The 27,741-nt window shown below is 41.6% G+C and overlaps 1 protein-coding gene across 1 annotated transcript in view; it reads right to left on the reverse strand.

Moving 5' to 3' along the window:
* KIAA1671 (KIAA1671 ortholog) overlaps positions 1-27,741 on the reverse strand; it is a 148,776-nt gene that overhangs the window by 27,518 nt on the left and 93,517 nt on the right. Inside the window, exon 6 of the mRNA XM_069961336.1 lies at positions 6,167-6,288. Coding sequence (XP_069817437.1) covers positions 6,167-6,288 — 122 coding nt within the window. The remainder of the gene's footprint in view (positions 1-6,166; positions 6,289-27,741) is intronic.

Here is a 27,741-nt window from a genome sequence, read left to right on the forward strand (position 1 = left end):
ATTCATAAGCATAAGCTTGATTATTTTTCATGTATAACGCAAGGGCTTCACGGTCATGGCTAATGATGGGCTGCATGATAATCGAGCTGTGTATGGGCTCTGTAAGTGAGCGCCGATTTAGCATATCGGCGTTTGCTTACTATGAGGGGTCGGGCCGTCTAATACGGTTGTTTGTATGATTATGACTGTATAATTACTCTGTCACTATGTAATGTCTGATTTGTTTGTTCATCTATAACATTTTAGGCCTAAATAATACTGATTATTACTATTATTTATTTTATTAAATACACTAAACACACTGGTGTATGAAAAGTTAGACGACTTCGTAAACTGATTTGATCTAGCCCAGTAACATTGTACCAGTTCTTGAACTTGATGAATAACATGTTAAGACACCATTGGATGCTATTCCCACGACCATCTCCTGCAGGTTTGTATTGATGAGAAAGCCAGATGAAACATCACATAGACCCCAAAGCACATGTTCCCAATTACAGATCACAGGCAAAGCTAGTCACAAATATGCCTGCTGGGAATTGAGGATTTAACTGTGACAATTCAAATTTTTTAATTCTGATAGACCACGTATATAGATCATGTATATATGACATTTTAGCATGCGTGAACCAGCTGCAATGGGCTGTACTGGTCTAAAACATGTGAAAACTAAAAGTACTGTTACTGTACCAACTTCTAATTGAGGCTATGTTCACGTGCTGTATGAGACCGGTCGTTCTGTAATCAGGCCGGGTCACGGAACGGCCGGGTCTCATTAAAAATCATCCCGGTCAGTACTGCATAGGCGGCAAGGTAACATATATTTTTGTATTAATCGCCGCCACTGTTGCAATCGGCAACAACGGCCGTAATTTTACAAAAATATACATTGTGTGAACATAGCCTTAAACTTCAAAAGGTAAGGAGGTGGATAAATCCTACCAGACTTTATAGCAAAGCTGACTATTATTCACAGTTAGGCCCTATTAACATGTCCGCAATTCTGTCTGCAATTACAGACAGAATTAGGGTCAATATATTTCAACAGCCCCATTCACACTTCTGTAGTGAGTTGTAGAGCTGTAGAGTGCTGATGCAAAAAAAAAAAAAAAAAAAGACAGGCAGTACAGACTGAAATTCCCCAACGGACACCCTATGGGATCCGTACTTTTGTGGATGCGATTTGAAAAAAAAAAAAAAAAAGGATCCAAAATCCGAAAATAGTGACTGGTTATTATTAAGTACACAATTTAATTTTGGTGTCTCAGCAAAAAATACGGATGTAATACAGACAGAATTTTGTGGATTGGGGATGAAAACAGCAGCCTCAAATTTGCAGAGTGAAAAATATACTGATATACTAAGGAAGGTTCATTCCTGGTTTTAAGGAAACGACTATGACAGGAAAAGGGATCTCAGAACAAGCGAAGAGAATGATGTTCTCAAACATGCGTCTCTTCTGTGTTCGATAACGCATGGCCAACTGTAAGGGGGGAAAAACTCCAATTAGAAGTATCATCTGATCCCCATTGATGTTCATTGTGATCGGAATGGTGATACATTAGGGCTGATTTACTACTATGTTCAAGGTTTTCTAGCCATTTTCCTTGACGGTCTAGTGTTCCGACATATTTGTACAACCAAACCCAGCAAAAAACAGATATGGTTTTTTAAAAATATTGTCAAGTGGGCATGTCATGGGTGTGCCCTCTAAAACCCACCACAACCAACAGATTAATTAAGAAAATTATAATTTTTTTTAATGGGTTTTCTCTTCTAAAAAAAACAGCCCCTTCTACTGTGGCGGTATGGTCAGGTTTTAGTTTTGTCCAGTGAAAAACCTTCCAGATTTGTATAGAACATGCACCACATTAATGAGTTTGGCACACAAAAAAAACCCAGACACAACCGACAGCGGCTTAACATTGACGCATTGTTAGTGAATGAGACCCATTGTCCCTATGAGAACACAAACCACCTGAAAATGTCAATGTTCACATTCTTAGCAGGAAATATAGTGTAAGGGGCTGTTCTCATATTGTTAAGCAAATGCATTAGGTACACTTCCCCACTGATGCAGTGTATTGCAGAAGAGTATCCTTTTGGCATACACCAGGCCTGTATACATTGGTATACTGGCAGAATGGAATAGCGTAGTAGGCTGCATCTCCGATGTACGTTTCGAAGGAAAGTATGACCATTTAAAGGCAAATCCTTTTTTAGGCTGCGTTCACACTACGTATATTTCAGTCAGTATATTTCAGTCAGTATTGCAACCAAAACCAGGAGTGGATTAAAAACACAGAAAGGATCTGTTCACACAATGGTGAAATTGAGTGGATGGCCGCCATTTAATGGCAAATATTTGCTGTTATTTTAGAACAACAGCTGTTATATTGAAATAATGGCCGTTATTTACTGTTATATGGCGGCCATCCACTCAATTTCACCATTGTGTGATCATAGCCTTTCTGTGTTTTTAATCCACTCCTGGTTTTGGTTGCAATATGAGGACCACAATACTGACTAAAATATACGTAGTGTGAACCCAGCCCCAGGGTGCGTTCACACGTACAGGATTTGTGCAGATTTGATGCTGTGTTCAGTTATTTAGAATAAATCCGTTGCTGATCCGCACCATGAAATCCACTGCGATATGGTATGTGTAAAGCTACCCTTAGGGGGTGTTCACACGTTCAGGATCCGCAGCGGATTTGATGGTGCAGATCAGCAGGAGATCCGCAGCAGATTTGATATCAATGAAACTAAATAACTGAAAACAGCATCAAATTTGCTGCAGATCTTGTGTGTGTGACCGCACCCTTAGGCTATGTTCACACTATGTAAGAGAGCGCCGCAGAGTTCTGATGTGGGTGCATCCGTGCAGAACTCCCCACAGCACACAATAGAGCATGTGGCCAGAGCTGCTCGCTCCATAGTGTGCACTGACAGGGTTTTCTGTGGCCACTATTCAATGAATAGTGGCCGCAGAAAACTGACTGTCAGTTTCTCGCGGCGCCGCGAGAGATCCCAACCGGAGTGTATACTATGTATATACACTCTGGCCAGGATCCCATAGGGGGCAATATTACTTATATATTCGTAATAACCACAGCCGTTGCAACACTCGGCAACAACGGCCGTAGTTTTACGAAAATATACGTAGTGTGAACATAGCCTTAGGGTGCATTCACAAGTAAAAGATCGCAGCAGATTTGAAGTTGCAGATTCAAAGCAAATCAAATCTGGGCCATCAAATCTGCTGCAGATCCTGTACGTGTGAACGCACCCTTAATAGTATAAGCAGCACAAATTTCATCTAGCTTTTTCTATTCAGTTTACCTGATGCATTTGATGAACACAGGCCCAAAATGTGAACAGCCCCTTACACTATAATATTTAGTGCTAAGAATGTGGACATTTACAAATAGCATCATCTCAATCTTTCATACCCTTCAGGTCTAAGCATCATGTTATATCATAAGGTATCATAGCTGATAAAATCTGATTCCTGATAAGTCAGCAGATACAATGTAATATTAATACTGCATTGAGCCAGAACATAGCGTTCTAGATTCTTATTTAAACAGCAGTTTCTCATATAGATAGAAAGGTTATTATTTGTAGACAATGTGGTGTGCTGACCTGAGACTGGAGTCAACAGCGCTAAACAATACAGTACTAGCACTACAGGTTCTAACGCAGGAACAGAAATGTTAGCACTATGTACACTCTACAGTCTACATGTCCGCAGCGATGACTGCTGGTCATAACCAAGAGCCAAAAAAAAGAAAAAGAATAAAATGTAACATAGCTTTCACGAGCAGGACTGTATGTATCAATCTATAGCTAAATAACCAGATCACTGTTAAAAGGGAGGGATCTAACCTGCTGATATGTCCCTATGTCCCTTCTAATGAATATCACCGCAAGGAAGTCTCCCAAGAGAGACGGAATGCGTGGGGCTCAGTGGACCCCAAAATGGACTTTCCCTGATTCCTGCAATTATTTTCTATTTGTCAATCGTCCCTGCTTGTTTTGAAAAGTTATTTGATTTTCTCTTTGTGGTTTTGACATCTGCACTCTTAAGCACTCTCACCTTACCAGGGAATTACATATGTTGTCATTATTAATGGTAAAGGAGCTGGGGGTCTAGTCCTTATTGTAATAATAATCCTTTGAAATAATATTTGGTTTTAAAATGATTTTATCCGGTATGTATTGTTTATATGTTTATATATATCTTATTTGTACATATATTTTGGATTATTTTGGCGTGCCAGTTTCTTGCATATAACATATCTTTTTATTGGTATTAACTGTACTTAGATTTCATTATATTGAGCACCCCTTACATATATGGTGCAGTGCATGGTCAGACTTTTGTTACTATACAAGGTAAGTTTCTTGCCTTCATCCTTTCGGTGCCGTTAGGAATTTAATCTTTATGCTAGTAAAACGTTTTGGAGGAGTTTAATGTTTATGATCAATCTGTGTTTTAGTGCAGTGGGGCAGGACGGGGGGGGGGGGGGGGGGGGGGGGCGGCTCAGTGCACCAAAACACCTAATTATCATAAACATTAAACTTCTAGTAGCATGGAAACGTTGTCCTGTGTGCTATAGGGAGATATCAGAAAGGTTAGAGTCTTCTAACCTGCTGATACTTTCCCTTTACACTTAGGGTGGTATTACAGGGGCCCGATGGGGGCCCAATAATACCTGTAAACGAGCAGCGATCTGCTAGATCGTCGCTCGTTTACTGGGCCTATTACACGGCCCAAAATCGTTTAACAAGGGCTGCAAGGACATCAGTAACTATGTCCTTGCAGCCCTTGTTTAAACTACATACATTACCTATCCACGCTCCAGGGCTGCTTCTGCGGTCCGCTTCTCCACAAGTCCCGCACGCTCTAGCTTCAGAGTGGCCTGTCAGCTGAGCCAATCCCAGGCCGGGACTACCGCGACCTGTGATTGGCCGGGCGGCCTGTCAGCTGACAGGCCGCTCTGAAGCTAGAGCGAGCGGGACCCGGGGAGAAGACGGCAGGAGCAGCCCTGGAACGTGGATAGGTAATGTTTACCGTCAGTCGCCGGCGCGCACTGCTATTACACATAGCGGTGCGCGGTCGGCGCCCGCCGAAAATAGGTCAGAACCTATATCAACGATCAGCTGATGATCGTTGTCATCGGCTGATCGTTGTATTTATTACATGGAGCGTTAAATCGGCCGAATCGGGCTGATTCGGTCGATTATCGTTCCATGTAATAGTACCCAGTTACCAGGGGTTAAGAGCATGACACTACTTCCTGCAGATTAGAATCGTAAGAACAACTGGCAACAAGCAAATACACAAGGAACACAAAGTCACTTACCCAGCAAAAAAAAAAAAAAAAAAAAAATCTTGAAGGGGTAAACAAACAAAAGGTGACGTATTACATTGTATTCCTTTACAGAGGGGTTGCAACCTTATGTCAGGGGTATAGATCAAGAGACTTCCCAATCTAAGACTGAAACCAAAAGGTGTAATAGGGACATATCAGCAGGGGGTATATACAATACTGGGCATGTGTAAAGGGTTGTCTAGGCTTAGAAAAAAAATATGGCAGCTTTCTTCCAGAAACAGCACACTCCTGTTTGGGTACGCTTTTGCTGCTTAGTTCCATTGAAGTAAATTGAGCTAAATTGTAATACCACACACAGCCTGGGGACAGGTGTGGTGCTGTGTTTTTCAAGAATGTAGCTCTGCTTTTTCTAATCCCTCCAACAGTTAAAAGTCAAAACATCTTCACAATAATCAATGTTATAATATATATATAAGTTTTATTTTTGCTTTTCTCACTCACATCATAGATTTCCTTTTCTTTTCCCAATATAGTATACTAACAAACTAATTCAATGAACAGTGATTAGTTATTCCTGTAAGCAAGTTTAGTAATCATGATGATAATAATGGAAAATTGATTTTATGTTTCCGGCTACCACAGACAAAAGGCAGCCGACTTATGGTATGGTATTAGAATGGAATACCATCGGACTGATGACGTCTCATGGCGAGTAAACTTACAACTGCACCACATAAATACCACATACTTATTTCTAGAATTTCCCAATTTCTACCAAACTAATGTTCCATATATAAAAGAAAACGACACAAACAACACCATCTCACCTTTCTTCCGGCTGTTGCTTATCCTTACTCCATGTGCCATATTGTCTATCAGTTTCCTGCACGAGAGAATCTGTGTCCTTATTCGATGTAGAGGATCTGGAGAAACACTGCTTTACTTGGTCCTGAAATTAAAATAAATCAGAATTCATTAACCACTGGAAATTATTTTTTCCCCTTTAAATTGACATAGTCAGCAACTTCATTAGCTCACTATTAAAAATGAGTGGACAGTTTACGTCTCATTATATAATGGAGTCACACGAGGCCATGACCTAGTTTACAGCTCATGACAATTGCTTCCAATGGACATTACAGAGACGGCTGTACTTATAGAACAAAACCGCTAAATAACCACAATGCCATCAAATATCCTTGTGATAATATCTATGCAGTGTATGGGGAAAAGAATACAAGCAAGTGCAGACTCATAGCCAGATCTGCATATTGAATAGCTTAAAAATTTATCAAACAGGTAAAGACTAGAGCTTCCCAACATTGACTCCAATTACAAGGTTTAAACCCATTCATGTGAAGCTTATACATGTTCACTCTTGTGTATATAACGTTTATAGGCTTCTAAACTGACCTAGATTCTGGAGCTCTTTTCTATGAATCTTTTACCAACTTCATATTTTAATACTGCAAGAATTATTTATCTCAAACTTTCTTAAGAACATATAGAAAGCAACTCTAGATACTGTAGACAACGTACACAAATAATAAAAAAAATGGATATGGTTTTTCCTTATTTATTACCATGTATGTAGTGACGTTCCTGAACGTACTGACCCCTAATGCACCTTGAATAGCGTACCAAGAGGAATGAGAGAAGATGACATTGGAGGATTTATACGGCTCAGAAAATGATGGTAGTTTAGTTAGGTTTCTTTACTATAACCCCTTTTTTAGAAAATATGTATTTGTGCTAAACGAGTAAATTTCAAACAAAAAGGACGGCTTTATAAAACTCTACAAATGTGCTGTTACATCACTGTACTGTTTTTCTCCCCCAAACCACTTCCTGGTTTTCTTTCTAAACTGTGACCCTGCTGTTACCATGCAGCAGTGCACACACTTTCCCACAATTGCCTTTTTTCCTTACACAGCAAAGATTAATAGCCATAACTTTCGGGAGATTACATTTAAAGGGGTGCTCCAGCGGGGGGCACTTTTTGGGGGGACCGGGGAGGAGGTGGCTGAAATAAAAGACGTCCACTTACCTTCCCTGTTCCAGCGGCGGGTCACTCATCGCGGCGCTCCGGTCCCCGGTTCCCGTCCGCTTCCTGGTGTCTGACGCCGCCCGAGACGCTACATCTCAGGGCCGCTCAGCCACTCAGTGAAGGAGGCGGGATCCGTTTGAAGTCCGCTCGGATCCCGCCTCCTTCACTGAGTGGCTGAGCGGCCCTGAGATGTAGCATCTCGGGCGGCGTCAGACACCAGGAAGCGGCTGGGAACCGGGCACCGGAGAGCTGTGATGCGGGACCCGCCGCTGGAACCGGGGAGGTAAGTGGACGTCTTTTATTTCAGCCACCTCCTCCCCGGTCCCCCCAAAAAAGTGCCCCCACGCTGGATAACCCCTTTAAGTTGGACCATCTCAGGGATGCCCTAAAACTGTCGTAAGTGCTACTTAACAAAACAAAGAAGGACTAGTAAATATAAATCTCAAAATTTTATTTGTACATTTGAAATATGTTTAAATGGCGTATACCTATCAGGAGTAGCTACGTCTTATCCACAGGATAGGCAATATCTAAGACTGTCGGGGGCCGACCACTAAGGTCCTCTGCAATCTCAAGAACAGGGACCCTGAAATCCCCACTGAATGGTGCTGCGGGCCACACATGCGCACTGCAGCTCCATTTATTCTCTACAGGGCCCTGAAGAGTCTGTGTTGGTGAAATTGATTAAAATGGCATTAAATAAAAAAATAAAACACAATCTAATGTTAGCGGATAAGAAACTACAATGGTACCTCGGTTTTCAAACAGCTTTGAACTAATATTGTGTTTTCAAGGAAAGTTTGCTTTGGTTCTCAAACTCTTGCTCGGTTCTCAAACTCTTTTCGGGCACCCAGTCTTGAAGTACTCGGTATGTGAACGTTTTTGCGAGCGAGGATGGTGGGTTGTACCTGGTGAGTTTAGCACTGGTGAGGCTTCACATACAGTACAGGGCTATGTTCACACTACGTAAAAGTATGTCCGTTGTTGCCAATGGCCACATCGTATACGCTCCGACCGGGATCCCATACGGGGCCGCAAATAACTGACATGTCAGTTTTCTGCACTCAGTTTTCTACATTCAGTGAATTCCGGCCGCAGAAAGACCTGTCAGTTCACACAGTGAAGCGAGCGGCTCCGGCCGCTTGCTTCACTGTGTGCTATGGGAAGCTCTAATGCGGGCGCACGCTCATGCGTCCGCATCAGAGCTCTGCGGCCGGAAAGATCATCTGGCCGGTACTTAAGAACCGGCAGGGGTCACGGAAAGGCCGGTCTCATACGACGTGTGAACATAGCCCAGTACTGTATAAGACTGCTGGAGTGCATATACAGCACAGTAGTAGTACAGTCAGTGCACCATCTTCCATCCTGTACTGTATAGACTGCTGGAGTGTAGATACAGTACAGTAGTAGTAGTAGCAAAGTCAGTGCACCACCATCTCCCATCCTGTACAGTACTGCTGACTGCTGGACAGTACTGTAAGACTGCTGGAGTGCATATACAGTATAGTAGTAGTAGTACAGTCAGTGCACCATCTCCCATCCTGTACTGTATAAGACTGCTGGAGTGCATATACAGTACAGTAGTAGTACAGTCAGTGCACCATCTCCCATCCTGTACAGTACTGTATAAGACTGCTGGAGTGTATATATAGTACAGTAGTAGTACAGTCAGTGCACCACCATCTCCCATCCTGTACAGTACTGTATAAGACTGCTGGTGCTGGAGTGCATATACAGTACAGTAGTAGTACAGTCAGTGCACCATCTCCCATCCTGTACAGTACTGTATAAGACTGCTGGAGTGCATATACAGCACAGTAGTAGTACAGTCAGTGCACCACTATCTCCCATCCTGTACTGTATAAAACTGCTAGAGTGCATATACAGTACAATAGTAGTACAGTCAGTGCATCACCATCTCCCATCCTGTACAGTGCTGGGGTGGGGAGGTTTCTATACAGTAAACGATGAGTGAGGAGTTAGTGACTACTGTATTATAATTGCTGGTTTTGCTGAATGTTTCTTGTATAAAATGTCCTGTACAGTATATAAATTGCTGTTCTGTAATGTACTGTAGAGTATAGTGTTGCTCTGTAATGTACTGTAGTGATTAAACTAGGCACTAATCAATGTAATATATGGGTACTGTAGGTAATTATTGGTGAGTGCTGGAACCAATCAAACACATTTACATTATTTCCTATGGGAAGACACTGCTTGGTTCTCAAACTGCCTTCCGGAACCAATTAAGTTAGAAAACCGAGGTACCACTGTATATGATCTTCACAAGCAAACCATAATTCAGAGAGCCAACCCATCCTTCAGAGCAAGACTCGCAGCTCTTTGTTCCCTAATGAAGCTCATAACCTAACTTCAGCACGTGTTCAAGGAGGAAACCCGCGCAAACATGGTGCTTCAAGGCAACAGTGTTAAAGGTGTTATCCAGTAAAAAAAAAAAAAAAACTCTGCTTACTTCCAAATACAACACCACACCTGTCCTCATTTGTATTACAGTTCCCCTCTATTCACTTCAATGGAACTGAGCTGTAAAACCCCGCACAAACCAAGGATTACGATCAGTGTCGTTTCATGGCAGGAAAAAAAAACAGATAGGGTTTTCCTAATCCTGAATAATCCCTTTAACTACTGATCCACTGTTCTTTTATCTGTGACAATAGTTTATTCACTATAGGTGGTAATAAACATGGACAGCCAAGTGACAGGATATGGCCAGGTGGACGATGACTACAGATATGGGGAAACATGAGCTCACCTCCAGCTGAATCATTACTAAGCTTATTCATAGTTGACACATACCATTAATATGTGCGTTCAATGATATTCCACTGCTGTCTAACAGAGAAACATGAGCTTCTTAAAGAACAGAGGCATCAACCTGTTCCTCTGCAACAACAACACAGTGTACAAACAGCCCTGGGGGTGCTCTGTTCTGTCCGCAGGTATTTCACTTGTGCTTACCACTGTAATGTTCTGACATGTACTTCTTGTACATCATGTTAAATAAGGCTTTTAAGGAACAGCTTTTAAGGAACACATTTTCACTACTGGCAAATCAGATTATATTTTCAAATCAGCCATTTAAAATAAAAAAAAAAGGTAATTTAGAGAGGCTCCAGACTACAACTAAATTTTGTTAAAGTCCATCTTTAAAAACACAGTCTGCACAACATAAAAAACTGCTACACATCTCATGCTCTACAGCTCTTCATCATGGCTAGCTTCTGTAAATTACAGATCAGCAGTCTATGCATCTCTCTCTACCGGGATATCCTACTAACAACACAGGGGACCCGAGATCATTCGCTGTTTTTGAATTTATTTATTTTTTAATTAAGCTGATAACTGCTATTTTTAAAGTGACTGTACCACCAGGCCCAGGCTGAAGCGCTGGAGGCGGGCCGACCCACCCCCAGTGGGAAGAAACCCCAGCCCCTCCATGACGTGACTCCGTTAGAATCAATGGAACCCTATCATAGAGGGGCTGGGGTTTCTTCCCACTAAGGGTGGGTCGGCCCGCCTCCTGTGCTTCAGCCTGGGCCTGGTGGTACAGTCACTTTAAGCAGAAACAGGTAATGTATGCTTTTGTATCAGGCTATGTTCCCACTATGGGATTATATGGGGGAAAAAACTGCCATTTTATAATATTGACAACAGCAAATAATAATTATGAACATTATTTGCGGCTGTCAATATTACGAAACGGCCGCCTTTCTCCCCTATAATCCCGTAGTGTGAAAAAAAATGTATCAAACTTTACTTCTAGAATTACGGTCTTATATATTTTTAAAGGGTACTCCAGAAACTGCGAAAACATTGCTTTAATAAAGGTATATTATATCAATTATAATATTACTTTTGTTTTTTTTAAATAAAAAGACTATGGGGGAGATTTATCAAACATGGTGTAAAGTGAAACTGGCTCAGTTGCCCCTAGCAACCAATCAGATTCCACCTTTCATTCCTTACAGACTCTTTGGAAAATGAAAGGTGGAATCTGATTGGTTGCTAGGGGCAACTGAGCCAGTTTCACTTTACACCATGTTTGATAAATCTCCCCCAATGTTTTTTAACATGCGTCCTCACTTCTGTTTATTGGGGCAGTAGTGAGTGACACGGCCCCGTCTGCTGCCACCAACGTTTGTGTTGGGAACTGTTTTAAGCCCTGCAGTTCCCCATCCCCTGCTCTATTCTAGCGCTGCACAGTGCTATACAGAGCAGGGTCCCGGCCCCATGTCCTGTATATTTTTATATACAATACCCAAGAGCTGTACGACACAGTCACAGTATCTGGCAGCCTCTACACAGAAGCAGGGCGAGCAGTAATAGCAATAACAAAGTACATAAAAATATACAGTACATAGGAAAACAAGACCGCATATCGGTGCGCTAAAACAGAGCCCTGGAGATCCCAACACAAACGTTGGTGGCAGCATGACAGATGTGGCAGCGAGTATGTCATCCCATTGAATTGAATTGGCAGGTATCCACAGCGGATTTTGCTGAAAACTCGCATTGTAAAATCCGCTGGGGATATGGTACATGTAAACCCGGCCTTAGGGCAGCTTCACACAGGACAGATCACAGCGGATTTGATGGTGCGGATCCGCAGCAGATTTGATCTAAATAACTGAACACAGCATCAAATCTGAACCATCAAATCCGCTGCACTACGGTACATGTGAAGCTACCCTAAAGAAACTATTCTTCTATCGGGGGGGGGGGGGAGAAGCTCCCTGTAACCAACTACAGATTGGAACTAAACAAACAGTAATAGATACTGTATTTTATTGCTCTTTAAAGGACAATTCATTTGCTGGAAAAAAAAAAAATCGGATTCATTCCATAGTAAGTATACTGTTCGGCAATGTCAGCATAATCGTTGTCACTTTTGTGCTTTTAGTTCAGTAAACATAATGAGAACTAAAAAGAAAGGTTAATGGAGTAATTATGTCACTTTCTTATTTTGCCCGCTCAGTAGCTTACAGAGATTTTAAAAGAATCTTTGTATGAGTGTGAGTCACGGCTGACAAATAAAAGAGTCAGAGCAGCACATAGGGACTGACGTGGGCCGCACAATCCAGGGATCCTGCTGTGTCACAGCCAGAAAGGTGCATTTCAATGAGAGAAGATTTCTCTCCTAGGTGGGTGGGTAGAGAATGAAATTATATGCTGTGGGCTAAAAGAGCACTATTTTTATTAGGGCCTCTTGCTGTTAAGTTAAGTACAGTACATCTCTCCATTTTGGAAAAGTCAAAGATACTGTAGGCCTTAAAGGGGTTGTCCAGGATTATAAAATCTTTCCTGTATTGCTGTGGTCATATAGAAAATAAACATCCTATGCTTACCTGTCCGCACTCCGCTGGTGTCCTGCTGGTAGTGTCTCTGGCTGACTGCACATGTTAAGTCATCTTGGAAGTAACTGCCTGCTCAGCCAATCAAAGGCTTCAGCATTGTCCCGTGTCAGTCAGTGATTGGCTGAGCAGGCTGTCACTCTTAAGACGAGTTCATCTCAGAAGTGAGCTGGGCACATCGACAACACAACAGGACAACACCAGAAGAGCGCAGACAGGTAAGCATAGGATGTTTATTATTTTCTATATGACCGCCGCTATACAGGAAAGATATGCCAATGCCGGACAACCCATACTGTATATAGATGTTTGTCACTATATATAAAATAGAAGCAAGTTTGGTCGGCACTCAGGGCAGGGGGTGCCAAGACAGGAAACAGTCTATGCAAAAAGGATTTTCCGGCACTCACCCAATCTTCTGCACACAAATTTATTTATATATACATATACAAGGTGAATGCTACATACCAGACAGGTATGGTATGCAACATTCACCTTGTATATGTATATATAAATAAATTCGTGTGCAGAAGATTGGGTGAGTGCCGGAAAATCCTATATATAAAATGACTCCATTGGCCATAAATTCACCCTAAAATCCTATTTAAAACAGCTCGGTCCAAAATCCATATTATCTCCTGTATTTGAAGGGACAGAGGAAGACCCACCTGACAATACTAATGCTGGTTAAGCAAAAAGGTTAAGATCAAACCTGCCATATACCCATTTCATGGAAGCCAGCTGGAAACAGCTAACCAAGAATATATGTAATTTTGTGTCTCTATATACACTAATTATGGCCACTTGGGTAAATTGTTCTTTAACATGGTTAGAGATGTTGGTTGCACGGCCATCGGTTGCTTTAGTCTGCAGTCTGGAAAATCCAGGATAACAGTCATAGGCCTCCTAGGGTTGTATCCACCTTTTTCAAGCAGCGTTAATTAACGGTCCCATGATCCCGCTCGGGATCGGCCAAGCCAACTGTAAAGTTGTTCATCTGTAGACACGGCCATGTCTTAGAAAATCTGGGAAGCAACATATAAAAGGTTTTCCTGCTTCAGTGGATTAATTTACCAACTTGTACTTGCTCCTCCGCAATATTTACTGCATGAGAGGTTTTTCCCATGTAATGTCCGTGTAGGGATTCACTGTAGTAGTACCCATTAAGAATATTATAATGGATTATATTTAACACACCAGAAATTATCACAGTCGCTGGGCAACCAAAGAGCAATGCATAAACATGGTAATATACAGTACTTCAGCTCCTACATGCCGCCATCTTGAAAGAGCAATTCATCCAGGAAAATAGCACTCTAGTAAAAACAATGTTATAGTAATGCTCTGTGCAAAACAAAACACCATTACTTATGACCAAATACGTGACATCAGGTGACCATCCTGCTTCTGACTTCATTGCGGTAAAACGTAAAGGCCCTCTTACAGCTAATCAGATTGGTTTGACCATTCAAAAAAAAAAAAAAAAAAAATGCAAAAACCAGCCATCAGCAGAACATCTCCCCGAGTAGTAGGGGATGACCAGTTAATCCACATCATCCATATTTTTTACTTGGGATCGGGCCACCTAAGGGTGTCCTATGAGACCAAAGATATATTCGGTAATGCAGAAATCACATAATGGATCATTTACTATTCAAAGCCCTCAGATATCAATATAATATCAAAATTTTACAACTGAGTTTTATCTAGTGCAGAGTTTCAGGAATCATTGGAGAGAAAATGCCTTTTTCATGTACAGGTTCTGTCTACTTCAAGGGCTTTTCCATCTGGTAAAATGACGGTCCTCTGGGACCCCAAACCAATCTTATGAGTTAAAAGAATCAGTCCAGGCCCTAGAGCTCAGACCCAGTAATAAGCCATCACCTTACAAAATGGAAAACCCTCTTAAAGCGACTCTTGGACCTTCGGATAGTTGCTTTTAAACCAAGATCTGTCCTGGGGTCCGTTCGGCAGGTGATGCAGTTATTGTCCTAAAAAACAACTGTCAAATTGGCGTGACCTAGAGTGTTTGTGCCCTAGGCCTCTCCTTTCTTCCTCCCCGCCCTCGTTATCATTAGGAATGCCCCGAGGAAGGATCTATTCACTTGTCTAAGCAGTGCATATGTGCCATAATGATCCAACACAAGTGCACCGCTTAGACAAGTGATGAATAGGAGAAATCCTTCTGGGAGCATTCCTATGATGACGAGGGCAGGGAGGAGGGATGGAGAGGCATTGCAGGCCTACAGCACAGACACTCTAGGCCAGGCTAGTTTGACACAGGGCTGCAAGTTTAAAAGTTGTTTTTTAGGACAATAACTGCATCACCTGCCAAACAGACCTGAGGACAGATCTTGGATTAAAAGCAGCTATCCAGAGGTACAAGTGGTTTGGGGGGTCAGATTGTGGGTACAGAGTTGCTTTAAAGAATGAAAAGGATGTGGAAAGGATTCTTCTCTGCACATCATCACTCCTGGCCACCTATCTGTGCAGGGAACTTCAGCTGGCCCCATTTATTTGGTATGGGGACTAAAGACCTGAACTGTTAGACCTCTTGTTGGACCTTCACTGTTTACAAATTGATATGCTAGGACTTAATAGGATGGGATAAAAAGAGTCTTCTCTACCTTGTTTGTTATATATTTATCACAGTTGTGATTTAGAATTTTGAGTGCCGGTGAAATTTTCCAGCACTTTAGTTTGCAGTACTTTCCTTTAAAGTATATTAATAACCATTCTACCACCAGTCTAAAGGGCCTTTTGGAAAGGGCTGACTACTGGCCAAAGGAACGTTCCTATGTTGTTCATTCTCAATAACTGACCAATGTAAAAAGGGGCAGAAACCAGCTGAAGAATAAGAAAGTGCCTGTCCTTTAGCTAATCATGTTTTTACATGACTAAAAACTACAGTACTACAAATCTTTGTTACAAAAAAGAGCATGTGGAGCCTCATTTAAAAGTCTCAAAACACAGGACTAGGCAGATTTCCCTCCAAGAAGGGCCGAGCCAAGGGGTGGCTCCTGTAGGGAAACCACCATATTAAGTGGCCCTTTAAGACAATGTAATGACAAGGGAAAAAAACCAAGGCTAGGTATCCATCTACAGAGAGCTGTGGATGGTTGGCAGTACATCTCCCCTCGTAAACAAGGAACGTGCGTCAGACAATGCTGAAAGTGAAAGGTCACATTTATAATCCATTTCAGCCCATTTAAATGGAACAGAACTTCCGAGTCAATAGGACTTTATTATATTAAGAAGCTAATCTAACCAGATCTGACCAGTACCTTTCTTCTACATCAATAAGCATGACATAACCATTTCACGGTAAATAAATTTATTGTACGATATTAAAAAAAAAAATCCGAATGTTCCTTGAATAGCGTGGCCTGAAGAGTAATAAATAATAGATTACAGGAGGAAAATTCTAGCTTTGAGATTAATAAACATTCATGGGGCATGATATACGAGTGTACACTTGATACATATGCAAATTTTGCTCCTTAAATTCACTGCCGTTTTGCCATTAGATAGGACTTTGAAAACACCAAAGATTTATTATTCTGCCCATAGGGGGCTATTCTATGGCTGTGTATCCGCAAGGTGTTGACAGCTGAGGAAATCATTTTGTATTCTACTTTATGTTGAGCAGTCTAGGAAGGGTTTATAGCTCCCCATAAAATTTACTCAGTTCTTTCTCTATGCTGTTAGCAGAATACTCTATAAGTGCTCTAAGCATGGGGCAGTTTTTGAGAGAAAAAAAAACCTTTTCATAAAATAGTGAATGTCCAAATTGTAAATTTAATATAGATATTAAGGTAACTAAAAAGTTATGACTACATGTATGCATAGATTTGCAGTGCATTAGTCTACAGACTTGGCCAACATCACTTATTGGTGAATACGGGAAGAAAGAGATGTATTTAAACAAACCCATCATATGACAAAGTGTAGACTATATTGGGGAAAAATTATGAAGAGTGAGCCACTGGCATATGCCAAGGAGAAGGCGCAGATTTTCCCCTCCTCCCTAGCATATACCAGCCATATCCCCCACTCGCCCCATGGGAAGCCAGAGGTGGCGCAGCAAAGCAGGGAGGAGACGTGGCCTCCTCCCACACCTGATTTACCATCATTTACGCCTGCTTACCTTACCATGTGAAAATGATAGTCTATGCCTTTAACCTAGCTAGAAGACTATAATAGTCCTAATTGTGGTTTATCCTAATTTTTACCATCTAACTCTCTTGCCTATTGTCAAGTGTCACCCATCCCTGTCAGTCCCAATGGCTGGCTTAGAAAATGATTACACATACCTCTTACTTAGGGTATGTTCACACTGAGTAAAACAGTTGTAAATTCCAAACGGAACCTCCGCTGCGGACTCCGCTCGGAATTGCGCCTGCCTCTGTGTCTCAATGTAATATATTGCGCGCCTCCACTCTCCGCTCAAAGAATTGACATTAAACGATGATGCCGGGACCTCTGAATTCTTTTCCATGCACGGAACGTGTGTGTGGCCCCTAAATGCTGCATTGACCCAAGCCAAACACCGTAGGGCATCTACAACCACCCTTCGTTTGGCAGGCCTCAAGTTCCTAGAGGGACTAGTTGATATTGTATTTGCATTTTTCAGCGATATTATTTGTAGATTGAGTATTTTACAATATAACATGCCGGAGAAGACAATGGCATTCTATAAATCAATAACAACTTCTCTGCCACACATCTACTTCCACAATCACACCACGGACAATCCATATATATCTACTTACAACCAACTTATTGTACATTATCATAGCCCAAAGTCCATTTGCAAGCATAATCCCTCAACCACAGAAGATGCGGTTTCTCATTTCTCCTTTATGTGTGGAGTATAATGAAGACTCTAATTTTAGAACATACTGGGCTTTGTTTAGTGAGAAATGTGCCTATTAAGGTGAATGCTCAAATGTGTGTCTGGAAGCAGAAGAGATAGATGCTCATTTAATGTAAGAGAAAAACAGAAGTACATGAATCATGTTAATAAAAATCTTCCCATGCCAAGGAATCTAAAGCCCGGGACTATTCTGAATCTTAAGTCGCCTCTCTTTATGACTTGGCTACACCGACTAGATATAAAACATTCCCAGCAGGTCAATGTCCATCCCTTCAGTTAGAAGCAATATGAAAAGGTCATGTGTAACTCTGATCTGCTAATACATCTTACCGAGGCATTCACTGTTGACATGCCTGCCATATTTCGAAAATCTACTTTATTAACACAAGTCACTACACAAGAACAATGAAACAGAGCTGTAGATCACGGAGGCAGCAGTCCCTAATGTACTAGATGATATAAAGGGACAGGAATGTGTTCCTAGACACAATATTGAGAATATATTGCAACTTGCAAAGGAGTTTTCCAGCTATAACGCACTACTGTGTCTAAATAATGCAATGCACATTGGTAGAGTTAAAGCAGTCTGCCATCTTGTTTCCAGTCTCCTCTCTGATATGGTTTCCCAGTGCAATGCCTCTCAGCCCTGTACTTGCTGGCCATAGGTATCTGGGTGTAGTAAGAGATTTAGTGACATATCTTCTGTCCCCTAACTCACAGTGTAGAGCATTATAAGTGATTACAGTTGCAGTCTGCTTCCTGTGAGAGGCATTAGCTTATACAGGACAGAAGCGTCTGCATCACACAGGGCAGACTCCAGAATCTGCACACAGAAGAGACAGGCAGTGTGATCAGGGGAGTTACATAACTCTGCAGCTAATCATTGTATGGGCTCACCTACTATGACTGTGCTGTGTGTCTCTTAGGGCAGATATAAGATCAGCAGCATGGAAGCAACACAGAGATGAACAAGAGGGTGCCATATGTTTGGGGAGGGGGTCTGATCTGCCAGGAGGGATTTGATAGATGATTATGTAATCCTGTAGTCCACAGAAATTCTGTAACACAGGATGGACTGACCCCCAGTCTGTACATTAGACAATGTCTGGTGGTCACATGATCCATTTGCAGTAACGAGATGCATAGAATACCGGATGTGATCATGCATGACATGGGGGAATAGCAGCTCCCTGTGAAATGACTTCTTCAAAGGTATCAGTAATGTTTAACATTTATCTCAAGGGGACAGTCTATGTCTATTGTTGTCTATGTCCATGAGTCTTGCTGTAAAGCATGTCACTAAATGCTGTTAAGAACAGACCAGGCAAGATGGCTGCCCCCATAACAATGTACGAAAATAAAATTAAAAAAAGGTCAGTCATAAAATAGAAACAGATTAGAATAAAATAACAATTCTTAGCACCTGACTCTAATCAGTAAAAGAAAATTTAGGCATCGGATTACCGCTGTCTGCCGGCTCCGTGCAGCGGGCGGATACAGCGGGAGGACCGCCTGGCACGGAGCGGGCAGACAGCGGTAATCATTGCGGATGGTTCGGGTTCGTACGAACTCCGTACGAACTCGGTTCGGGCCATCCCTAGTTAGAATGTCTCTTTACCCAAACAGCAGTATAATATCTAAAAGGCCATTTTAGAGAGGATTTGAGTAAGCTTTAAAATATAGTAACTATTCTATACTCCCAGAACCTTACCACCCAAGGACCATTGTTACAATGATGTATGCGACATTGTGCGCTATATTATAAAAAGTGCTATTCACATCCTTTCACAACTCATTAAAAACTACAATGCAGTGTTTTTTTTTGGAATCAGTTCTGTATAGATTTGGAAGGCTGAATAATTGATAGTGGCAAAACCTTCAAAATTGCTTTCATGCTTTTAAAAGCCTTGCATTATTTTGCAGTCTAAGCTTGTTCAATGCCAACGGCACAATAACATGTTACAGCAATTTTCCCCAATTTTCTTTTATTAAGGTATATATGAATGTTACAGAAGTAACACTGTTCTAAATAGGAACTACTACAAATATTATGTTGGAAAAGAAAAAGATTGGATTAAAGGGTACCTGTCAACCGGGCACCCGGAGCAGAGCCGGCCTAACCCCCGATAGAACCCCTGATACTTACCTCCTCCTGCCGGTCCCAGTTCCACCGCGAAGAAATCATTGCTCGACGGTCTGCACGCTCAACATGAGTAAATGAGAAGAGATGAGTCCAACGTCCATATGAAATCTCTGGAAATGTGATTTTTGATGGATGCCGAACTTATCTCTTCTCATTTACATAGTGAGCGTGCAGACCATCAGGCGGCAATTTCTCCGCAGCGGGACCGGCAGGAGGGGGTACGTATCAGGGCCTACTGGAGGGTCGGGCCGGCTCTGCCCTGGGTGCCAGGTTCCTCTTAAGAAGAACCTTGTCAGTTGTCTGCAACAAAGAGTAATTATTATTGTTCAGTTCCCAACACAGAATGGTGTGCCCTGCTTTAGATCCTCCCCATTGAAGTTGGCGTCAATGGGGAGTGAGTGACACACAGCAGACCGTCACGCAAATTGTTATCTTTCAACATGTTAAAAGGCCACGATCAGTCGACATCGTGTACGTCAGCTGATGGTGGCCTTTACAACATGTACCATTACACAAAACGATAATCAGCCAAGTAAGGCCGATAATCGTCCTGTGCAATCGAAGGCAATGATCAGCCAACATAAACGATGTTGGCTGATCGTTTCTGTCATTTGTCTTTAGCGATCACTCGGGCAGCCCCCGGAGCTTCCCTACACTTACGGCAGCAGCGAGCGGGGAACCAGGAGCAGACAGCGCTCGTTTGCTCCTTCAGTCGCCCATGTAATAGAGGCTAAACTCTTCAAGGCTAAAAACTCCTAAGTGAGTGGGGAGAGGGCTTTCTTTATCAGAATATCAGAAGCCATCAGTATATATTTACAGAGACTAAAAGGGCTTCTGATTGACTACAGAGATTGTAAATCAACAAAGAGATGTCATCAGCCCCCAGGGTAGGCCCATAAACTACTAAACTGCCTAATGCCTGAAACAAAATACCTTGAAATACAAAAGCCATGGACAAATGTACTTTTAACAAGACAATGACAATCTGCTATGCATTACCATGTACAGCGAGCAGAAGGCAGCTTATCAAAAAGGTCATATAGGTTTCACTGCGCAAACATGGACAAGCCCTGTTGGTAAACAGAGCAAAGATAGTGACCGAATAAAATAAGAGATAAAGGGTTGAAAAGTTTTAAAAGCTTTTATGTTGGGAAAATTTTACTCACACATAAAAAGTTTTATGATTTCTTGCCATGTACATAGAAACATTTATTACGGCTGTGCATTTGGGAGAGGCGCACACAAATTGAATTCCTATGTTTTAAAAGTAATTTTTATTAAATTTCATTAAATTTATCCAACCAACAGTTTCCATAGGCATGTAGTGAACAGCTCGCTGACATGTAAATGTGGTCATTTTTATTGCTTGTTTTGAAAACACACCTCAACATTTGTATTTTTAAACATTTCCTTTTCTCTTACAAGTATCTTAAAGTAGAAAAGAAGTAGTTGCTCCTGGCCACATCATTATAAATAGCAGGCACATCCAAACGACAAGCTTATAGCTGCTTCCACACTTGTGCCATCACATTCTGTAACACAATCTAGCTGCTGAGAAGTGTGCTGGTTTTTTAACCCATACATTCTCAGAATCTAGCATCTGCTCATAAAATATTCTCTTCCACAAACGCCTCCTTCCCAACCACTTTAAGGGATTCTTTTTTTTTTTTTACAGATACTGTTTTTCTTGCTCATTATAATGGGGGCAGCCATATTGCCTGGGCTTCTTCTTTGTACTATAGACAGCATTTAGAGAAATGCTTTATGATTGCCACTTGGGCCACAGCAACAAAGTCTGGAGCTGACCTATTAACTTTTATGGGAGAGTCTGGTAAATAGTGGTTCTTTCATTAAAGGGATTATCCAGCGCTACAAAAACATGGTCACTTTCCCCCTACTGTTGTCTCCAGATTGGGTGGGGTTTTGAACCTCAGTTCCATTGAAGTAAATTGAGCTTAATTGCAAACCACACCTGAACTGGAGACAACAGTAGGGGGAAAAGTGGCCATATTTTTGTAGCGCTGGATAACCCCTTTAACAACCTATACAGATGTTACCAGTCATAGTAACACTGCCTGTGATGATAATGGTCAGCCAGGTAAAAAGCTCTGTACAGAACAGGATATGTCATCTTCTAATTAAGTTTTAGTAGCCAAACTGAAAGTTGCAAGATTTCAAAATGTAAACGGGTTCTCCAGTAAATAAAAAACATCCCGCATTGGTCACCGACTGGCTGAGCAGACAGGACCTGTAGGGTCAAAACAACAAAGAAGTCAGAATTCCAGTGGAGGACCGAGAGCATTAGTGTGGGACCGGAAAAGGGGAAGTATACCATGTTTATTATTTTGACACCACCCCCTGCCTCAGATAACCCAATTAAATCACTGGAAATAAAATGCAAAATTAGAAAAAAAAAGAATGTTTACTATCTAAAAGTCTCTTGAAATGAAAAAAAAAAAAAAAAACGGTAGGGGGATACAGTAAACTTGCCCATCCTCATGCCCCGTAGCACCGCTCCTGGGTCCAGCTGACAGCCAATGGCCTCCTGCAGGTCTTCCGGTTGTAACGTCACATTCCTGGAGTGAATGCCTGCTCATTAGAGGCCAATCGTTCAGCCTGGCGGTGATGTTGTAGCTGAAAGAGCAGCTTACGTGGTGTACCTGGATTCCAGACGAAAATTACATCCTGAGCCAGTCAGCAAGACCCGGGAGCGGTGCTATGGAGGCATGGGGATGAATACGTTTACTTTGTTCATAATTTTGCAGCACCCTCTGGCCTTTCTGATTTCACAGAACTTCTCTCATTTAAACAATATTATTTTCTGATTACAAATTACATTTAAAGTACTAGAAATAAATGGGGAAAAGATATAGATGGACTTTGGTCTTTGTCTGGTGACTATTTACTGTGTTTCTTTGTGTAACTAACCTCACCTTTCCTTAAAATTAATGACATGATCAGACATAACCTCACCTTTCCTTAAAATTAATGACATGATCAGACATGCATATGTGAAAAAAGCCAAATAATACCTATAAACAATGTTGTTTGACAAAAGATAAGGTTCCCCCTTTAACACGACTGGCTCCGCTGAATTGGCATGCCAAACTGATGGAGAAAAGGGAGATAAGCGACTGCCAGAACTCTGGTATACCATGGGAGGAAACAACAGTGCTACAAAGGAAAGCTAAAGGTCCCCATTCGGCTTAGACTGTGATTATCCATACCCACCAATCTAAATGCCCCCATACACCTTATGTTTCCCACCTGCTGTCCGTCCTCCCCATACACACGAACGTTTGGCATGAGTGTTCCTGTGTTGTCTCTCAGCAGCTTATCTCTTTCTAAATATTTTCCATTATGACTGATACCCTATTACCACCAATATCATCAGGATGGCACCATACACGTTCGATTGACAGCAGGAGACTTTCTTTTTTCAACTTACCATCCTCCCAAAGGAACACAGGATTGCTCAGCTGTGTCAAACCTTCCAGTATATGGGGAGGATGGGTGGCTGGCCATAATATAATACAGTACATAGGTGTGAGTCCCACCTTTGGGACCATCCCCTATTGAAAGATTGGGGATCCTACCCATTGAGAGAGGTAGCTGTGGTTGCTAGTTGCTCTTTATATTGAAGTTGCTTAACGTGTACCTGTCATTAGAAAAAGAGATATGTCAAAAGATCGATCTGGGTCTGAGGGTTCAGGCTGCGATTGATCAGGAGTCCACACTCCTATGTTCTCTCCCAGCTCCGTGTCATGTAACGTGCATGGCCGCATAATGTAGGTTTATAGAGCTGCCCAGATCACACAGACACAGAGCAAGAAAAGGAACATATGGCAGCACAGTCGTCTCCTTGCTGGTTTTCCTAAATGGTCGCAGTCTGAACACCCCGACTGGTCAAAACTTTTGACATGTCAGGACTTTTTTTTCTAATGACAGGTTTGCTTTACCAAACAGCCAAGCACGCAGCACTTTGTTTTGTCTGCTAACCTTAAATAGTGACTATTCAGTTTAGCTCAATTAAATTGGGAAAAAGAGTAAATACATATTATTACATTAGGGCCAGTTCACACTGAGCAAGATCGTCGGATTTCCGCTGCAGAATCCCGCCGTGCTCAGTGTGCTTCTGTAAACTGAATAAGAGGGCGCGCGCTCGTCCGCTCCCTCTCCTCTCCGCTCAACGAACTAACATGTTCTTTGAGCCGAGAGCGGCAGCAGTGGACAAGCGCGTGTCCTCTCATTCACTTTACAGCAGCACACTGAGCACGGCGGGAGTTTTCCGGCGCGGAATTCCAATGATCTTGCTCAGTGTGAACTGGCCCTTAATCTTGCCTCTTACTAGAAACTGAGCCTGCTCTGTATGGACGAGAGGAAGAACCTCAAAGCGGCTGTCTACAGATGGGTAACTATTTCTTCTGGGTAAGTCTTTGGCTTGGTAAATAATCTCAAATCAAGTTGTAAGGCCCTTTGAGGGTACAAACATTGATTTAAAGGGAGGCTACTAGTAGGTGGCATTGTAGGGCAAGTTGCTTTCCTTTCAAAAGAGAGCTATAATAATTTGTTAACATGGAGTCTCCTTGCCAGTTTCCTTAAGGAGACCCCCCCCCAGCCTCTCTTCTCTTCCATTGACAAAACGATAAAAAAAAAAAATCAGATAGATGTTAGTTGACTGTTTTTGGAGTTTTTTCCCCATTGACGTCAACCAGTGGAAGATCCTAAGAGGAGAGTGACTGGCGTTTAGATGTAGCACATACCTAGCAATTTCGCAAACTGTTGCTAAATCCCATTATGGTAGTAGACACTATATTTTAGTCAATACATAGATCATTTAATAACATTAACAGAAGTTAATTATACTGTATAAACCAATATTTTAACACCATTAAAGACTAACAAGACCCTGCCATGATTAAACTGGCAAAAGCATAAAAGCATCCTACGATCCATGGTAGTAGATTTAACCAGCAATTGTTTCAAGTTCACCTATACAAGTTCTACCTTCAAATGTCCTTCACAATATCAATCTATTTTCCCTGTACCAAATGGCTCTGAAACACGGTGTTCTGAAATCTTACTCTAGTTCCCAATGTCAAATTTCACGGGCTGAAGAACTGCTGACAAATGCAATCATTCTCAACCACCATCGACCCGACCCTACGTCCCAAAGCCACTGAACTGAACGGCTAGGATCACAAATAATTATCTTTTTCTAAGCCATCAAGAACAAATGACCCTAAACCAAAATATACGAAATGGCTTTGTTAGATATCTTCATTATAGAAACCACAAGGTACTAAAAATGGTAAAGATACAAGGCATTTTGCCCTTCTTTTCAAGTATTACCAACCCTCATATCTTGCACTATATGAAAAAGTAAAAAAAAATGAAAAAATAGATGAAATGATGCTCAGAATACAATGGAAAATTCTGCTTCAGATCTTTGCTTGAAGACCATCCTTGCCATTAAGACAACTAAGCAACAGATGTTGAAGAAGAGGTGATGTGAGACAAAAATACCAGCACTTACATACTGCAAGATGAACCAACACGTAATATGTACTGTATTTTCCGGAGTATAAGACGACCCTCAACTTTTCAAGTACAGTTTGGGATACACTCGCCGTATAAGACTACCCCTCTTTCAATGCACACCAAATAAAAATGACTAAAAAATATCAGACAGCAGTGAGAGGCAGAGAAGGAGGTACAGTAATACCTGTAGGATAGATGGGCGGGCCAGACAGGGGAAAGGAGGTGTGTTTTTCTGGGCACAGCGCCACTCTACCATATCTCTTTTTTCCATACCCCGGTTGCCTTTAGCTTACTCTGCCCTTCATATGTTCGCCACATACATCGGAGAGGCGGTCGTTTTTGAGCTCTTCCCATCATATGCGGTGACCGCAGATTCTCCAGTCTGGTTCAGATTTTTTTCAGCACCCCCCCCCCTATAGATGACACCAGGCTAATAAGACGCCCCCTGACTTTTGAGAAGATTTTCCTGGGTTAAAAAGTAGTCTTATATGCAGGAAAATACAGTACTATAAATACATCACCTGGGGGATGCTATGAGGGATTCCCTTAGCAAGCTTCCTCCTTCTACTGGCACTTGTTACCTGTTAAGATGGCTAGGAGTTTGGCTTGATGGTGGAGTGACAGTCCAAACAGAGGTTGTATCTTTGACTCCAAAATAATATTAGGGCCTTATGAATTCTATTTTATATTGACAGAAAAAAAATTGACCAAAAGGTTTAGAATCTATTATGTGTGGTCAAATAAATCCCACAATGCTCTTCCCTTTCAGATCAGGGTGCCATAAATCAATAGGGCCTACAAGTTTGTTAAAGACTACAAATGCTGAATTTTCTTTACAAGAGCGTGCTCCATGTTTCAAGAACCAAAAACAAAATGATAGGACTTGAAGTCAAACCCAGCTGACTGTGCAACCATACCTGGGCTTTTGACCATGGATGAGCACATGGGATGCAGCCCGAAACCTCCTATACAAAATACAAATACAAAAAATTACCACAGAAATAGTATTAGAAATATATCAGTACATTAAAAAAAACCATGACAAGCATTCAGTCCTGTAAAAGGGATAAGGAAGGTTATCAACAATCTTCTAAAACCTAGTAAACATGCTGGTAAGTATCTCATCAGCGTTATCTTTGATGTCAGCACCACTTTAAAAGCCATTTTACAATAGTCTAGGAATTCTTATAGCATTGTCCACCTGGAGGAGGAGGAGGACGTACGTGCAAACAAATAGTCAATTATTCAACTTTCTCTCATTTTAAAGGTAAAATGGTTCACATGACAGTCATGCTGGGGTGGAACTAGCATAAGTGTGCATCACACTGCTTGCACATGACTACATAGGAAAATTATGTATGTGAATGCACAATGCAGGATATTCACATTTGTAGTATTTTCTACCTTCCCTACATAAAAAAAAGTGAAAATAAATATAGTAACAATGCCAAAGGTCAATGGTGACAAGTCAATCTGCACTGCTCGAACATCTTTATTGTGTCATTTAAATTAGAAAAAAAAAAATCTTTAGGCCGAACCTCAACCCCCTCCCCCCCCCTTCCAGTCTCCAGCTATTAAATGGCTTGTGTATGGAAGGCTTGGAATTCAATCCCATCTACAGAGATAAAGGTTCCAGCTTGGCAGTGATTGATGAGTGTTAAATGTGCTTTCTCTCTATCATGTTATTACAGGAACCCCTAACATATGGCAGATTAATCTATATCTTTACTAGGCTGTATATTGTTATACAACACGGAAATATAAAACCGTCAAGTTGCATATAGGCTATTGACTAATGCAAATATGGCCCCACATTGTCAGTAATACGGGCATGTTAGCCATGGGGGAGTAGGAGGCTGCATATTTTATGTACGAGTCAATCAATTCACAGGCCCAGATGAAACACTTTCCCTGTGTAGGGGGTATAGCTCCCTGGGGGCAAGGTTGTTCCTCAGATGTGGCAGGCTAACTCTTCATCAATAATATGTGCCTTGGCTGGTTCTCGTGTACCAATGAGCAGATCCACTACAGCAGGAAGTACTACCATATGGGAAAATGTGCCTGCCATGTTTTCAAGCTGGCTACTCTATTCTATGGTGGAAACCAATGCCAGATCATCAGACCTCTGGATTATTGGATGGGTTGTTAAGGTAGTATGGCTATATTTTATATCATAAGCAAATTATTAATAGTAGATCTAAAACCACAGCAACAATCGCTCCAATCCCTTGTAGACATGGGTAGACTTCAATGTACATTATATGCTTTGGCCTGCTGGCACAAAATCACACCCTTGGGAGAAATATTATATATAAATGTGATACAGCAGTATGAGGGAGGCAAAAAAAGGAAGGAGATGTGGAGAAAATCCTTGCTTATGGCCCACTGCAGTAGCTGTCATTAGTACTGGCTACTATATATAA

The sequence above is a fragment of the Dendropsophus ebraccatus genome, chromosome 3 (assembly GCF_027789765.1).
Source record: "Dendropsophus ebraccatus isolate aDenEbr1 chromosome 3, aDenEbr1.pat, whole genome shotgun sequence".
Classification (NCBI taxonomy): Eukaryota; Metazoa; Chordata; class Amphibia; order Anura; family Hylidae; genus Dendropsophus; species Dendropsophus ebraccatus.